Here is a 17,458-nt window from a genome sequence, read left to right on the forward strand (position 1 = left end):
GTCCAGAATGTGCCCACGGTTATGGGTAGGAAAGTTGACATGTTGAGTGAGGTTAAAGCAGGTGAGTAAATCAGTGAAGTCAGTGGTTATTGTGGAGTCAGTGGAGTCCATGTGGATATTGAAATCACCGAGGAGGAGGATTGAGGGGGAGAGGGAACAGAGCTGGGTCAGAAAGTAGGAGAAGTCAGACAGGAATGATGGGTGTGGTTTGAGAGGGCGGTAGACGACAGCCATGACTGACTGCGTGTGACCAGAGAGTTTAAAAGCCAGGTGTTCAAATGGTGGAGCAGATGAGATGGAGATGAGGCTGGTCTTGATGTCCTGTCGGTGAAGTACGGCAATTCCACCACCTCGGCCCTCCGAGCGTGATTTATTGATGTAAGAATATCCATTGGGTGTAGTGAGGTTGAGTGAGAAGTAGTCCAGTGGTTGTTGCCAGGTTTCAGTGAGACAGAGAAAGTCCAGTTTATTTTCCAGAATGTAGTCGTTCAGGATGAGGCTTTTGTTGTTGAGGGACCGGGTATTGAACAGGGTGAGCTTGATGTTGCTTTGTACGGTGGGGATGAACTCAGGTGATTTAGCCAGGGTTTGCAGACAGGAGGTGCGATCGTGTGCGTTGCTGTGACCAGGTGCGCTGGGACGATGAGTGGGAGTGCGCTGAGCCGACCAGAGTACGGGAATGAAGTGACCTGTTTGTAAATAAACAAACTTACGACCGGAGCCTCTATGAATGTATCTGGGTCGTCGCAGGAGTCCGTGGGATTTGATTGCAGAGATGCATGATGGGGTGGAGTGAGTATTGAGCAGAAGAAGCCTTGCGGCGGAGTACCTTAGAGCCATGCCAGGCAGGAGCGAAGGGACGAGTAAGAGGCCAAGGTTGAGGAGGACGAGTAGGCCTTGCCGCAGCGGCAAACGACCGCAGCCGCTAATCAAGACAGCAAAGGCTGCAGCGGCAAACGACCGCAGCCGCTAATCAAGCAAACCAAGACCGCAGCGGCAAACAGCCACAGCCACAAACAACGGCCACAAACAACGGGAGCGGGCCTGAGGAAACAGTGGAAGAGCCGGGCAGGCGAAGCCAGGAGCAGAGCCAGGACCGAGCAGAGGGCAGACCCAATGGCCAAAAAGCCACCACGACCACCAGAAAAGCAGACTATGTACAATCACCCAGTCGGAGAAGCGGCGAACAAGTAACGCCAGTGTCCTCTCCAGACCGGACCAATCATTATAGTAATAATAATTCATAATCCACAGCATTTATATCAGCTGACATACACTACATGGCCAAAAGTATGTGGACACCCGAACATCACACCCGCATGTGCTTGTCGAACATCTCGTTCCAAAATCATGGGCATTAATATGGAGTTGGTCCCCCCTTTGCTGCTATAACAGCCTCCACTTTTCTGGGAAGGCTTTCCACTAGATGTTGGAACATTGCTGCGGAGATTTGCTTCCATTCAGCCACGAGCATTAGTGAGGTCGGGCACTGGTGTTGGGCGATGAGGCCTGGCTCGCAGTTGGCGTTCCAATTCATTCCGAAGGTGTTCGATGGGGTTGAGGTCAGGGCTCTGAGCAGGCCAGTCAAGTTCTTCCACACCGATCTCGACAAACCATTTCTGTATGGACCTCGCTTTGTGCACGGGGGCATTGTCATGCTGAAACAGGAAAGGGCCTTCCCCAAACTGTTGCCACAAAGTTGGAAGCACATAATCGTCTAGAATGTCATTGTATGCTGTGACGTTATGATTTCCCTTCACTGGAACCAAGGGGCCTAGCCTGAACCATGAAAAGCAGCCCCAGACCATTATTCCTCCTCCACCAAATTTTACAGTTGGCACTATGAAATGAAATGAATGAAATGCATTCAGGCAGGTCGCGTTCTCCTGGCATCCGCCAAACCCAGGTTCGTCCGTCGGACTGCCAGATGGTGAAGCGTGATTCATCACTCCAGAGAACGCGTTTCCACTGCTCCAGAGTCCAATGGCAGGGAGCTTGACACCACTCCAGCCGACGCTTAGCATTGCGCATGGTGATGTTAGGCATGTGTGCGGCTGCTTGACCATGGAAACCCATTTCATCAAGAATCTCTCAACGAACAGTTGTTGTGCTGACGTTGCTTCCAGTGGCAGTTTGGAACTCGGCAGTGAGTGTTATAACAGAGGACGGACGAGTTTTACACGCTACAGCACTCTGTGGTCCCGTTCTGTGAGCTTGTGTGGCCAACCACTTCGCGGCTGAGCTGTTGTTGCTCCTAGACGTTTCCACTTCACAACAACAGCACTTACAATTGACCGGTCAGCACAGAGAGGCTTCTAGCAGGGCAGAAATTTGACGAACTGACGTTGAAAAAGTGGCATCCTCTAACGGTGCCACATTGAAAGTCACTGAGCTTTCCCATTCTACTAGAAGTACGGCCCATTCTACTGCCAATGTTTGTCTATGGAGATTGCATGGCTGTGTGCTTGATTATATATACCTGTCAGCAATGGGAGTGGCTGAAACAGCCAAATCCACTCATTAGAAGGGGTGTCCGCATACTTTTGGCAATGTAGTGTATCTGCTCGTGCTCCATTGTGTAGCAGGCCAGGCCTGCATTAAGGTCGCCAATCTCTTGGTCCAATAAACACCTTTCCTTTACATCACACGTCTACCACCAACAACATGTACCATTTACAAACACAAAGCGATACTACATGAAATGTTGCAGCATTTTATTACATACATGTGTGTGGTTTTTACATAATGATTTGTAGGTGTCTATTGCCCATCCTCAGCAAACTGGTTACCGATGAAACATTATAAATGTGACTGCCTAAACGAGCCACACTGTACGACTTGAGTGGTTGTGCCTGTGCCACCTTTTACCAACAAAGGGCTCAACCAAAGGACTCTCCCCCATGTGCACGAATGTAGCTTCACTGCACATGGAGCCAGTCATCTGAAAAGTGTCATTGGGGGGACATACGAGTTCATGACCTGGAAGAAAACAATCATATTGCTGTCCCTTCTTTGCCTATATTGCTCAGGGAATGACAAAAAGAAAGACGATTCACCTGTAAGAGTAGAGGGCCCTACCTGTAAGACAGGGCGTTCACCGCTTGTACTAACATCGGCGTTCAACGTCCGACATATTAAGAAGTGAGACAAGCAAGACAAAAATATACAAAATCTACCCTTCAGGGCTCTTCACTACTCTTTCGTCTGATCAAAAATAGTTGAAAAGTCAAAGCGAGTGGTGAACGACAACAGTAACTATCCGAGTGCTACGCACAAGCAGGTGTATACAATTCATATAGTTTACCTTTTTGGTGGTAGCAAAGTGAATAAAAAGCAACTTTTAACAACCTTTTTTTTTTCTTTTCTTCCAATAAAGCATTACCTTTGCAGGAATAGTTCGTTCCCAATGAAATATAGAGGAATCGAATGCTGGTACGGGGGGACCGGAGCAGGGCTGCGGGTCCATCAGGGATAAATAGTCGCGGGTGGTGAAGGTAACGTCTGCGACGAGACCCGGGTGGGCGTACAGCGGTCAAAGGGACGGCCGCGTCATGGAGGAGTGTTGTCGAAGCTTCGAGTCAGGCGGTCAGGCTCGTTGGAGGCGAGGTGTGAAAAATCCCTGAAGATATCGTGGTAGGTTGCGTCTCCTAGAAGAGCGCAAGGTATGCGAGGATGAACTGAGCACGAAATGTTAAAATGGCAACCAAGATGGTAAATGGGAAAATGGTAACGGATGCATTGTTTGTCCAACATTTGTCGCTTCAGATGGAAAGGCCGAGCATTTTTCATCGACGGACTACGTGTCGGGTGCAGGTGAGAGGTGTTGGAACAGTGTTGTGGGACGGATACCTTCCTGTGGGTACGGTCCCTCGGATTCTCGCATCTCTTCATACATCCTCGCCAAGCGCAATCTGTTTCCAACAACACCTTTAGATATGCAGGTACTGATCAAATTAAACATGGGATGGGGAGGGGAGAGATCCTCCTAGATTAACAAATGAAGATGTGTAAAGGTAGCACGGTAAGGGAAGGAAAGTGGGAGTTTGCACTCCAGACTCCACCCCATCCCACCTTCATGATATTTGCCTCATTTGTCTCAATAATAACATAGTTACAGGAAGTTGACCAGGATACGTACAGTGTAACGATATCTGCGTTCGCAGCCTGAACAGCAACGCTTAGAGGGTCCTGCCCAGCCTCGTCCAGAGCTATCTGACTTGCTCCTCGCTTCAGAAACATACACACCTGCCTGAAAGCACAGAGTGACGCCTCGTTGAAATGGTCCCTCTGTGGATAACATTTCATTTTGTGCATTCACTCAGTGACACTTCAGTAGCATAGCCCAGGTACGTGTCATTCACTCACAGTGACACTTCAGTAGCGTAACCCAGGTACGTGTCATTCACTCAGTGACACTTCAGTAGTGTAACCCAGGTACGTGTCATTCACTCAGTGACACTTCAGTAGTGTAACCCAGGTACGTGTCATTCGCTCACAGTGACACTTCAATAGCTTAGCCCAGGTACGTGTCATTCGCTCACAGTGACACTTCAATAGCTTAGCCCAGGTACGTGTCATTCAATCACAGTTAGCGCCACTTCATAAGCTTAGTCCAGGTACGTGTCATTAAATCACAGTGACACCAACAGCGTAACACAGGTAGGTACGTGTCATTCAATCACAGTTAGTACCACTTCAATAGCGTAACACAGGTACAAGTACATGTCATTCAATCACAGTTAGCGCCACTTCATAAGCTTAGTCCAGGTACGTGTCATTCAATCACAGTTAGTGCCACATAAGCAGATTAGACTGAAGTGCCTACCCGGTGTGGCCCAGGTATGTGGCATGATGGAGGGGGCTGCGTCCATGGTCATCCCGATGGTTTACCTTCGCGCCGTTTTGCAGAAGGAACTCGCAGACTGCCAGAGAGTTCTGGTTTGGATAGAGATCAAGCGTTAATCGCGAGCACATCTTTACCAAAGGGCCTCGAATGCCCACCACTCGTGAGCAACACTTTTGTCCTACTGATGCCATGTTGGCAGGATGGCCTAGAGGTGTGCACACTCGCCTACGAGCCGTTTAGCCTGGGTTAGATTCTGGCAGGACGGGACATCGATGCGTGTGCCATCCCTCGGATAGACGTTAAACTGGGTGTCCCATCTGCAAGCATTAGCTGTTGAATGGTAAAGATCTCACGGTGTCCTTTGCGAAGAGTGGGCGAGTTATGGCCAGCAACCCGATTATAAATTATTCCTATTCTACCCTACAGAGGGCGCTGCATCAGAGACACAGCCGCACCCTCGCCAATGATGCTAGTTGCACGCTTGTGCTGCATAAGTAAGAAGAAGCATTAGTCCGTGGGCTGAGTAGGGTTTACATGCACCCCCCCCCCACAACTTAACTTCCCGGGTATGTCAATGTACCCCCCACCCTAGGGGTTAGGAAAAACCATGTTAACAGAAAAAAAACTCATTCCCTCATAGTTTGACCTCTGGTGACCTAATTAGTGACCTCATTTGCATATAACACATCATTGTAAAGAGTGTCCCAGGACAAACATTTTGAGGGGTCATATGCAACCATAGGATGACTAGGTAAAAAGTTATGGCCATTTGAATTTCGCCTACCCCTAATTTTCGGAAATCACTGACACAGGGGGGGTAACATCAAAATATGCGTGGGAGGTACCTTGGGAATGTTTTTTTTCTGTTAACATGGTTTTTCCTAACCCCTAGGGTGGGGGGTACATGGACATACCCAGGAAGTTAAGTTGTGGGGGGGGGGAGGTGCATGTAAACCCGACTCAGCCCACGGACTACATCACCTGGTCTGAGTGAACATGCCGAATTGTGGTTAAATACTGAGTTACAAAACAAACGATGATGCAAACAAAGATTCGGAAAAATAAGCACTCGTTCAGTTTAACACATTAATTGACCCCAACCGTCCAGCATCATAACCCAACCGTCCGGCATCATAACCCAACCGTCCGGCATCATAACCCAACCGTCCGGCATCATAACCCAACCGTCCGGCATCATAACCCAACCGTCCGGCATCATAACCCAACCGTCCGGCATCATACCCCAAACTTCCGGCGCCATACCCCAACAGTCCGGCGCCATACCCCAACCGTCCGGCGTCATACCCCAACCGTCCGGCGTCATAACCCAACAGTCCGGCATCATAACCCAACCGTCCGGCATCATAACCCAACCGTCCGGCATCATAACCCAACCGTCCGGCATCATAACCCAACCGTCCGGCATCATAACCCAACCGTCCGGCATCATAACCCAACCGTCCGGCATCATAACCCAACCGTCCGGCGCCATACCCCAACCGTCCGGCGCCATACCCCAACCGTCCGGCATCATAACCCAACCGTCCGGCATCATAACCCAACCGTCCGGCATCATAACCCAACCGTCCGGCATCATAACCCAACCGTCCGGCATCATAACCCAACCGTCCGGCATCATAACCCAACCGTCCGGCATCATAACCCAACCGTCCGGCATCATAACCCAACCGTCCGGCATCATAACCCAACCGTCCGGCATCATAACCCAACCGTCCGGCATCATAACCCAACCGTCCGGCATCATAACCCAACCGTCCGGCATCATAACCCAACCGTCCGGCATCATAACCCAACCGTCCGGCATCATAACCCAACCGTCCGGCATCATAACCCAACCGTCCGGCATCATAACCCAACCGTCCGGCATCATAACCCAACCGTCCGGCATCATAACCCAACCGTCCGGCATCATAACCCAACCGTCCGGCATCATAACCCAACCGTCCGGCATCATACCCCAACCGTCCGGCATCATACCCCAACCGTCCGGCATCATACCCCAAACTTCCGGCATCATACCCCAAACTTCCGGCGCCATACCCCAACAGTCCGGCGCCATACCCCAACCGTCCGGCGTCATACCCCAACCGTCCGGCGTCATACCCCAACCATCCGGCGTCATACCCCAACCGTCCGGCGTCATACCCCAACCGTCCGGCGTCATACCCCAACAGTCCGGCGCCATACCCCAACAGTCCGGCGCCATACCCCAACCGTCCGGCGCCATACCCCAACCGTCCAGCATCATACCCCAATCACGGCTTGAATGAGGGGTGTCGTTCCCTTGGCTGTCCGATGCACATAGTTCACATCTCCTCCGTGAGCGATGGCGAGTGCGAGTGCCCGCAAATCCCCGCGCCGTGCCGCTCCTTGCAAAGCCAGACCGGGATCCCACTCCGCACAATCTTCAGATATTTCCTTCACTTCTACCTCACTCCCTCCCTCCTCCTTACCTGGAAACAACGTCAGAGTAACCGCTGCATGCGTGGAGGGCTCTGGCACACGGTAAACACCTCAAAAGCACTTGGCACACACCACTTGTGTGACGTGGCCTACTCATGCTTCCTAGAATGACCGAATTGGCGAATTATCCAGTTTGGTGGCCACGCGGGCAATGTAGCAGCGGCAATATCATTCGGGTGCATTTCACTGCATTTTGAACTTTGGCCTGTCCCTCCCTCTTTGTGCCATTGTATTTAAGTTGAGGTATTACGTGAAAATAACGAGTATTGTGCTCTTACCCAGTAATAACAACAAATCTATGACACAAACGAGTTTAAATTCTTGCAACAACCATCACTGTTGCTTGCCTGTGACCTCGCGAGAAGAGTCCTGCGATTCCAGATCTGACTTTGCTGACTGAACCACAGGTTTAAAACCAGGTCTTGAATTCCCACTGAGCCTCCATCGTCTCGGAGCTCTCCGATGACCACCACCAACCTCCTTCACCCGCTCTAACACCGCATCTTCCCGGTCGCACTCACAATTTGTCGATTCCATTTCACCCCCTTCTTCCTCACCATTTTTGTGCTCCGACACGGCCGTCTTTTGCCGCTGCTCGACCCCCGGCTCTGTTTCCAGTTGCTCGTCCTGCTGGTGAACACACCCCTCGTCCACATTGCTTCCTTCTTTCCCACAACCTCCAGGCTTCACACGCCTGGGCCGTGGACAAAGAAACCTCCTCTCGACATACTTGGCACGGATCCAGGCTTCTCGCTCTTTGCTGCGGTTTTGGGGAGAAAGGGAAGGGAGAATTGGAAGATGGGGAAGAGTTCAATGGATGAAAGGTGTGTTGAAAAGGTCCATCCGTCTTATCAGTTTACGATTGAGGAACAACTTATTTAAATGAAATGTTATATTTTGAACACCAATCAGAACATGAATAGGAAGATAATTAATTCGTTTTACCGTACTTTGGTTCTGATGTCATTCCGATCGCGCATGCGCAGAGTGAGATAGTATTTTTACTCTGTCTGTCTGGCAGTCAAACAAAATGGAAAATCATTCCAAACAGGAAACTTGCTGTTGTTAAGGACGTCATAATGGACACCACCAACAACAGGCATGAGGAACTAATGTAATGAAGGAGCTGCGCTCCAACGCGAGTCGAAAGAAGTGACGCGACCAAAGACGGAATTCGTCCAAGTTGCTTTATTGAAACAAAACAGCTCAGGTATTCTGACAAAAGCCCGTTTATCGGGCAGCAATATATATACACATTTATGTCGGGAAGTTTGCCCGGCAAAAGCTATACCGGGCATGCCCGGGTGTCAAGGGCGAGCCTTGGAAAGGCGAGTCTGGACCTGCCCGGGCGTGTTTGGCTGCGGCCTGGCAAGTCGAGGCTGGGCGTGCCCGGGCGCTCTGGACGAGCACTGGAAAGGCGATAGCGGGCATGCCCGGACGCTCAGGGCGAGCCCTGGAAAGGCGATAGCGTGCATGCCCGGACGCTCTGGGCGAGCCCTGGAAAGGCGAGAGCGGGCATGCCCGGGAAAGACGAGATCGGGCGTGCCCGGGAGGTTCGGGCGTGCCCGGGAACAGTGAGTACGGGCATGCCCGGGAGAGGCGCATCTGGCCGTGTTCTGGCCGGTGCAAGGCGATTGTGTGCATCCAGCGGTAACCGCTACACACGCCCCTCCAGAATCGACCTGCACCGGCAGGGTCAATTTAAGGGGGGTCCGGATGACCCGGCCGAAGCGACCCCTGGAGGGTCGTGGGGAGGGGTCCGACGTGGTGGTGGGTGGTCGAGCGGGGGGAACTGTGGACGGGGGGCGGCCTCGCCGCGGAGGAAGGGCCAACCGTGGTGGTCGGTCGACATCCATGTGCGCCGGTTTGAGGTGGTCCACAGAGATCTGGTCCGACCGGCCGCCAACGTCGACGACAAAGGACTTGTCGCCCCGTCGCAGGACCCGGAAGGGCCCGTCGTACGGCGGCCGGAGTGGCCCCCGGTGCGCGTCATGACGCACAAAGACGTACTCCGCTGTGCGAAGCGCCGGGGGGACGTAGGACTGGGGGCCACCGTGGCGGGACGTTGGCACGGGGGCAAATCGGCGGGCGGCCTCCTGGAGGTCCGAGCGCTGGTGTGCGGCGGACCAGGGACTGGTAGTGTCGGGCACGAACTCGCCCGGGACGCGGAGCGGCTGGCCGTAGACGAGCTCGGCGGCGGATGCCCGGAGGTCCTCCTTGGGGGCCGTGCGGAGGCCCAAAAGGACCCACGGCAGCCGGTCGGTCCAGGGTGATGCGGTGGCCCAAAACGTCAACGGTCGTCGTGCCGAAGTGGCATTTGGCCGGGTTGACAATTAAGCCGTGCTCGCTGAGGCGACCGAACAGTGTTCGGAGGTGGAGGAGGTGCTCGGCGCGGGACGTGCTGGCGACGAGGATGTCGTCCAGATAGACGAAAAGAAATGGCAGGTCGCGCAGCACGCCGTCCATTAAGCGCTGGAACGCCTGGGCCGCGTTCTTGAGGCCAAACGGCATCCTCAAAAATTCGAACAGGCCGAACGGCGTGATGACGGCCGTCTTCGGGACGTCGGCCGCCCGGACAGGTACCTGGTGGTATCCCCGTATCAGGTCAATTTTGGAAAATATGACCCGTCCCGCCAAACGGGCGGAAAAGTCCTGGATGTGCGGGCTCGGGTACCTGTCGGGGGTGGTAGCGTCGTTGAGGCGGCGGTAGTCGCCACACGGGCGCCATCCGCCCCCCGGCTTTGGCACGATGTGCAGTGGTGAGGCCCACGCGCTATTGGAGCGCCGCACGATGCCGAGGTGCTCCAACGCGTCGAACTCGGCCTTTGCCACGGCGAGCTTGGCCGGGTCGAGGTGGCGGGCCCTGGCATAGACCGGCGGGCCCGTAGTGGGTATGTGGTGCTCGATCCCATGCCGTACTGCGACGGCCGAAAACGTCGGCCGCGTGAGGGCCGGGAATTCCGCGAGCAGGCGAGCGAACTCGTTCGCCGTCGGGAGGGCGCACGCCAGTTCGGTCGGCGCGGAGCTGCTCATCGTGCACGCCAGGGAGCTGAAGGTCTCGGCGTTGACAAGGCGACGACGTTTGACGTCGACCAGCAGCCCGTGCACGCAGAGGAAGTCGGCGCCCAGCAAAGCCATGGGGACGCAAGCGGTCACAAAGGTCCACTGAAAGCGCTGGCTGCCGAAGCAGAGGGTGACGTTGCGCGGGCCGAAAGTGCGTATGGCCGAGCCATTAGCAGCGACCAAAGAGGGGCCGCAAACGGCATCCCGCCTGTCCTGCTCGGAGGCGGGTATGACGCTCAGTTGGGCGCCGGTGTCACAAAGGAAACGCTGTCCGGACGCTTTGTCCCGAATAAAAAGCAAGTTGCCCGAGTGGCCGGCGCTCATGGCTGGGAATGAACGCCGGCCCGGCCGTTTCCCGACTTGCCGAAAGTGCACGGGGGTCGGCACGTCCGAGCCTTGTGTCCGAACCTGGCGTGGTAATAACACCACGCCTGGTCAGGTGGAGGCCCCGGCCGTCGTGTCGGAAGCGGTCGGTGCGGCGTGGCAGCCGCCAGTTTCACCGGCAGTTCGGCCTCCAACCGCGCAGGGCGCTCGGGCGTCGCCTCGGACGGCGGCAGGCTCCAGGTAGCCGCGCCGATGTGTTGGCCCGCCGAGGAGATCTTATCGGCTTCCCTGGCGAGGGCGCGGGGATCGGTGATCGACGTGCCAGCCAGGGCGAGGCGTACCGGGTGAGGCAGCTGGCGAAGGAACAACTCGCGGAACAGAAAATCCGGAGAGTGCTCACCGAGCAACGAGAGCATATAGTCCATGCGCTCGGACGGGCGCGTGTCGCCGAGCTCGGGCAGGTCGAGCAGGCGCCGTGCGCGTGCCGCCGGTGAGAGGGCGAAAGCGTCGAGGAGGAGTGTCTTCAGCACGTCATACTTGTCGGCAGCCGGCGGGTGCTCGAGGAGGCTCAGGGCGCGGGCCGCCGTGGCGGAACCGAGCGCTGCCACGACGTGGTGGAAGCGGGTGTCGTCCGCGGTGATGCCTCGCAGGGCGAACTGAGAGTCCGCCTGGGCGAACCAAACAGCCGCGTGAGCCTCCCAGAAGGTAGGCAGTTTAAGAGTCACTGCCGTGTCCATGTCGGTAGGTCACCAGTGAAGGAGCTGCGCTCCAACGCGAGTCGAAAGAAGTGACGCGACCAAAGACGGAATTCGTCCGAGTTGCTTTATTGAAACAAAACAGCTCAGGTATTCTGACAAAAGCCCGTTTATCGGGCAGCAATATATATACACATTTATGTCGGGAAGTTTGCCCGGCAAAAGCTATACCGGGCATGCCCGGGTGTCAAGGGCGAGCCTTGGAAAGGCGAGTCTGGACCTGCCCGGGCGTGTTTGGCTGCGGCCTGGCAAGTCGAGGCTGGGCGTGCCCGGGCGCTCTGGACGAGCACTGGAAAGGCGATAGCGGGCATGCCCGGACGCTCTGGGCGAGCCCTGGAAAGGCGATAGCGGGCATGCCCGGACGCTCTGGGCGAGCCCTGGAAAGGCGAGAGCGGGCATGCCCGGGAAAGACGAGACCGGGCGTGCCCGGGAGGTTCGGGCGTGCCCGGGAACAGTGAGTCTGGGCATGCCCGGGAGAGGCGCGTCTGGCCGTGTTCTGGCCGGTGCAAGGCGATTGTGTGCATCCAGCGGTAACCGCTACAGTAACGTGTTAGATAAGGTGGTGATATAATCAACACTGCGGAAAATGGTGGTAAAATTGGAATCAATCTATTGATACGAGTTTTACAATCATTATTGGGTTTACTCTCCATGAAATGGAGAGTAACCTATTATTACTGCTAGAGTTTTTCTTATTATTATTCTTCCGCCCTATTTTGCACCTCCGAAAACTTCATAATTAATGTTCTCAGCAACCGCTGGTCGGATTGACAGGAAATTTTCATCAAATGATCGTCTCGGCTCCGATAATTTTTTCATGCTAATTATGACGTCATACGTCACGTGGTATGGGCGCCATCTTGTAAAACACATTCAACTTTTCCCCTCTGTATCTCCGAAACCGCTCAATGGAAAAATTTGAGGAATGGCTCATTCTAAAGAACTCTGCAATGGGAACAAAAAACATGTGTATCGAGTATATTAAAAATGCTAACGTTAAGAGGTTAGAATTCGTCAAACAAAATTTCTTCTCCCTCGAAAATGAGATTTTTTTCCCCAGATGCTTAGTTAAAAAAACCTCAGAATGCAAAAAATTTCGAAGTCATACGTCACATGGTTCGGCCGCCATCTTGTTTTTCATGAAAAAACACAAAAACCCTTTTTCTCCGCAAAGGCTGAACGGATCGAGCCCAAACTTGGCATGCATATTCGCACACCCGTGACGACCAAAAAAGCCTGCGAGCACGATGTCATCCGACACATGGTTTCAGAGTTATGACATTTTTAAGCTCAAACTAGAAATGGTATCACCTCCATAATTTGTGAAGATATCGAGTGGAAACTTTACAAAAATGTTCCTCATGGGGGGATGTTTCAATGTTACTTGAGACGCTTTGATAAGTCACATGGTTTGGCCGCAATAAATAATGGAAGGTAAATTTTAAAAAGCTTGTAACTCTTGAACCACTGCATTGATCGACTTGAATTTTTAATGCAATGTAGATCTCATCAAGCAGAACAAGTGTGCAAAATTTCAAGATGATTGGATGTACGGTCTCGAAGCTACAAGTCTTTATTATTGAAAGAAGAAACGCACCATTTTGTCCTTCCAGGACGTGATTACGATCACACGATCTCCCGCGGTCATTTGAACCTCAAATAAAATTATAATTGAAGATTTGTCAATAGCTGAGGTATATTAACAAACGAATGAAACAGATTTGGTCAAATTCTGACTTTTTTTTAACTCGATCGCATTTCACACAAAGTTGTGAGAAACTAAAGAAGAAGAAACCTCGTTTGGCTTCTCAGATAAATTAATAATTCTGTCTCTGCAATTTCAGGTTAATTTTCTTTTAAAAATCGCTTTTTCTGCAATCAGTGCATGGATTGACATGTGTGGATGTGTGCGTGTGTGTGGGGTGTGTGGGTGTGGGGTGGGGGGATGTGTGTGTGTGGGTGTGGGGTGGGGGGGATGTGTGTGTGTGTGGTGGGGGGGAGGGTGTGTGTGTGTGTGTGGTGGGGGGGAGGGTGTGTGTGTGTGTGTATATGTGGATGTGTGTGTGGGGGGGCGGGTGGATATGTGTGTGGGGGCGGGTGGATATGTGTGTGGGGGGTGGGGGGGTTGGGGTGTGCGTGTGGAGGAGGGAGGGTTGGATGTGTGTGTGTGTGTGTGTATGTGTGGAGGGGTGTGCGTGTGGGGGGAGGGGTGTGTGTGTGTGTGTTTGGGGTGGGGGGTGCGTGTTGGGGGTGGGGGGTGGGGGGTGGGGGATGTGTGTGTGTGTGTGTGTGTGTATATGTGGGGGTGGGGGGGTGGTAGGGGGAATGTGTGTGTGTGTGCATGCGTTTGTGTGGATATGTGTGTGCGTGTGTGTGTGTGTGTGTGCATGCGTTTGTGTGGATATGTGTGTGCGTGTGGGTGTGTGTGTGTGTGTGCATAGGGGGGGGATGTGTGTGTGTGTGTGTGTGTGTGGGGGGGGGGGGAGGGATGTGTGTGTGTGTGTGGAGGGGGGGTTGGTGTGTGTGTGTGTGTGGAGGGGTGTGCGTGTGGGGGGAGGGGTGTGGGGGTGTGCGTGTGGGGGGAGGGGTGTGGGGGTGTGCGTGTGGGGGGAGGGGTGTGGGGGTGTGTGTGGGTGGGGGTAGGGGGGATGTGTGTGTATGTGTCAGGGTTGTATCAAAAGTGGGGTTGTATCAAAAGTGGGTGCGAGTAAACCGGTCATCACTGCCAGCAGTTTTAAAGTGGCAGTTCTAGTTTTATTTCAATGTTCTTATTCACTCAACACTGTAGAACAAAATAGTCTGTCATAATACTTCCAAAAACCTCCACGTTTGCAGTGCGTACTTCAATTTAAAGGTTCAATGAGGTGGTGTTCAGGACTGCACCTGCACTACTTCAAAAGCACTAAACCTCCGCATTTTTTAAACGACCGTTAAAATTGAGATAAATTGAAGTAACAACACTGTGCAGCGTATTGTGTTCTATGAACTCCCTCGTTATTCAGGTACTTGTTCCACCTTTAACAAGTTGAAGCTTCAGATTCTGAGATCAAGGCACTCCCGATAGATCAGGATGCAGATGGGCAGAGAAACCTCCTAATCAAGGTTTTTATTATAGTGGGGCTGCTTAACTGATGAATTGTGCCTTTTCCCTTAAAAGCATGAAACTTGGCACATGGCTAGAATACCCGAAAAGAAAGATTTTTAGTCCAGGGGGCATCCCCAATTTCACCCCATATGGCGGCCATCTTGAAATCCAAGATGGCCGTCATACAAGACCTGTTTTGATGAATATCTCCATAATTAGAACAGATATCAAAATGGTTGAAGTGCCTATACCTACATTTTTAGGGTCTAGGAATCCAATGGCAACATAAAATATTCAATAGTATATGGCAGCCATCTTGAAATCCAAGATGGCCGCCATAACAGACCTGTTTTGATGAATATCTCCATAATTAGAACAGCTATCTAAATGGTTGCAGTGCCTACACCTACATTTTTAGGGTCTAGGAATCCAATGGTAACATAAAATATTAAGCAGTCATATGAAAATATTAATTTTGCATAGTATCATGCATACTTGCATTTTGCATAGTATCTGGGATGCTGTAACTGCAAGCACGACAACATCTGTGTCCACAGTTTGTATGAGGACCTTACTATGCCCTCTCTGTGTTGCATCAGCAGCATGTAGGAACATCCGACCATCTGCCTCTTCCTGAGTGCACGGGGAGAGTGATTCTAGATCAATGCGTGTTGGAGCAGTAAGAACCTCTGTATCAAGTGTGACAACTAGCTCCTTGCGCTGGTCTTCAAATGATTTAATTGTTTCATTGGAAAGGAAGCTGAAGAGTTCACGCTTGTTTTCATCAACTCGAAGAAAGTTCTGCCACTGTCCAGGAATTGCAACTGAGGTATCTACTCGTCGGCGAACCCCCTTGCCACGCTTTTCACGGGTCATGCTCTTAAGGCTGTCGGGTAGGTAACGGTCCCACACCAGATCAAGTCGGGTTGCAGATTTGTACTGTGAGAAAACAAATGGGATGAAGACCTTTTCGGCATATTTGCCAAATGTTTTGACTGTGCCAACATCGGGCTTTAGCTTTTGAACAATTACTGCCCCGTCAAGTATGACACATGTCACCTCTGGCATCTGTGTGCTTGATGGTGAAAGTTCCTCTAAGCAGTCCAAAAGGTCGCTCTTTGTACCAGGTCGAAGCTTCCCATCCTTGGACAGAGATGGAGGGAAAGATTGATTTTCATGACGGAAAAATTCATCCAGGTTTCCCTCGCGGGTTTGACAGGCAATATAGAGGCGAGAAAACAGTTGAACATCACTCTTCAATGAGGCTACCTTGTGTTTATCTGTCAGCTGGTCTGTTACTGATGAGAGTGATGAGCTGCCAAACAGAGGTAACTTTTTGCACGGGACGACATCATTCAAAGGCTTTGAGCGTTCAATCAGCCTCTCTTGCACAAATGACTCCAGAGCCTCCTTTCCCACTTTCACACTTTGTACGACTGATGCACTTGCTATATCCTTTGTGTCAAGGACCAAAAGGTCAGCGGTTTCTTCAAGAAATGGATTACCTAGCTCCTCGATAACTGATACAAGTGATCTGACATGTTTGTCAAAGGTCATCTGGGTGCTTTTATTCTGATCATGATGCAGTGATGGCGCTTTGCTTTCATGTTGCTCCTGTGCAGTCTCAAACTCATCAATCACCCTTGAGACCTCTGGACCTGCAACCATCCATCTTTGCAGAGCATGGGCATTGTCCAGCAGACCCACAGCTCCTCCATCTCCCTTGATACATGCATTGTTCTGTTCATGTGCATGATCTGTAGCAATTGAAGAAAATTTGCGTTGGGTCTTTTGTACTGTGAACATGCCAGCTCGGAAATTATCCAGAACTTTAGGGTGTGTCTTGTGCAAGTCCATCATATCACGCAAATGGACTGTGACCCATCTTGCATAGTGTGTATGGTCAAGAGCAAAGAACAACGGAAGAAGCTCCCATAAAGCATCTAAGTACATTTCAAAGTCAGCCTCCCTCAATGAGCGCACAAAGGTCAGGATGCTGTTCTCCAATGCCATCGTGAGACTCCAGTATTGGAACTGTGGGTGTTCCAATATGTTGCCATTGGATTTTATTTTGCCATTGGATTCCTAGACCCTAAAAATGTAGGTATAGGCACTTCAACCATTTTGATATCTGTTCTAATTATGGAGATATTCATCAAAATAGGTCTTGTATGACGGCCATCTTGGATTTCAAGATGGCCGCCATATGGGGTGAAATTGGGGATGCCCCCTGGACTAAAAATCTTTCTTTTCGGGTATTCTAGCCATGTGCCAAGTTTCATGCTTTTAAGGGAAAAGGCACAATGGATCCGAATTTTTTAGCTAAGCCGCCCAGCTATTAAGTTTTACTGCCCTACCTGTCTTTTTCAGGTACATCATTGCTCACACACCTTTAAACAGGTTACCCTTTCAGTTTGCTGTCAATTCATGCCACATCATAAAAACTCCAAACCGCCACATCACCACTCACTTCACTTTCACCATTATACGTTGATAAGATTAAACACCCCCCCCCCCCCCCCCCCCGGTCCCAAACCCCAACCCCTTGATTATACCCACCGAGAGCTTCCTGGGGGCGGCTTCTTTAGTGTGGATGATTCTGTGTTGCTCTCATAGATTTTGTTTATCTCATTGTTGCCAAGTTCACACATCACCTAACAACACATCGGGAGGAAACGGTGGAGGGATGTAAGTGATAGGCCGAGCATGAATGCAAGATTAATGTGTAGCACGGATAAATAGATATCACAATAAAACAGCCAGAAAACTGGAAAACTTGCTAAAAACGCGAGATAATACTATGTATTCGATTTGGGGACCAATTATTTATTAATTATACACGAGTAGACCAACTTTAAGAGAAATTATAAACGAAGAAACGCAAAAGAAGAGACAATGATT

The 17,458-nt window shown here is 51.5% G+C and overlaps 2 protein-coding genes across 12 annotated transcripts in view; one reads left to right on the forward strand and one right to left on the reverse strand.

The window, feature by feature from the left end:
- Positions 1 to 2,699: 2,699 nt before the first annotated feature.
- LOC137421371 (arf-GAP with coiled-coil, ANK repeat and PH domain-containing protein 2) overlaps positions 2,700 to 17,458 on the reverse strand; it is a 34,483-nt gene continuing 19,724 nt past the window's right edge. For 5 of the 10 annotated variants that reach the window (XM_078771473.1, XM_078771472.1, XM_068107366.2 and 2 more), the window contains 7 exons: positions 17,117 to 17,211; positions 7,888 to 8,090; positions 7,118 to 7,320; positions 4,826 to 4,935; positions 4,139 to 4,249; positions 3,850 to 3,911; positions 2,700 to 3,647 (listed from right to left, as the gene is read on the reverse strand). In XM_078771473.1, the coding sequence (XP_078627599.1) occupies positions 3,550 to 3,647; positions 3,850 to 3,911; positions 4,139 to 4,249; positions 4,826 to 4,935; positions 7,118 to 7,320; positions 7,888 to 8,090; positions 17,117 to 17,211 (882 nt within the window). In that variant the 3' untranslated portion in view covers positions 2,700 to 3,549. Of the gene's footprint in view, positions 3,648 to 3,849; positions 3,912 to 4,138; positions 4,250 to 4,825; positions 4,936 to 7,117; positions 7,321 to 7,677; positions 8,091 to 17,116; positions 17,212 to 17,458 lie in introns of all 10 variants that reach the window. The other 5 variants (XM_078771470.1, XM_078771469.1, XM_078771468.1 and 2 more) reach the window with 1 other exon arrangement.
- LOC137421372 (uncharacterized) overlaps positions 8,093 to 17,458 on the forward strand; it is a 73,920-nt gene continuing 64,554 nt past the window's right edge. For both annotated transcript variants that reach the window (XM_078771479.1, XM_078771476.1), the window contains exon 1: positions 8,093 to 8,154. In XM_078771479.1, the coding sequence (XP_078627605.1) occupies positions 8,148 to 8,154 (7 nt within the window). In that variant the 5' untranslated portion in view covers positions 8,093 to 8,147. The remainder of the gene's footprint in view (positions 8,155 to 17,458) is intronic.

The sequence above is a fragment of the Myxine glutinosa genome, chromosome 2 (assembly GCF_964187855.1).
Source record: "Myxine glutinosa chromosome 2, kmMyxGlut1.1, whole genome shotgun sequence".
NCBI lineage: Eukaryota > Metazoa > Chordata > Myxini > Myxiniformes > Myxinidae > Myxine > Myxine glutinosa.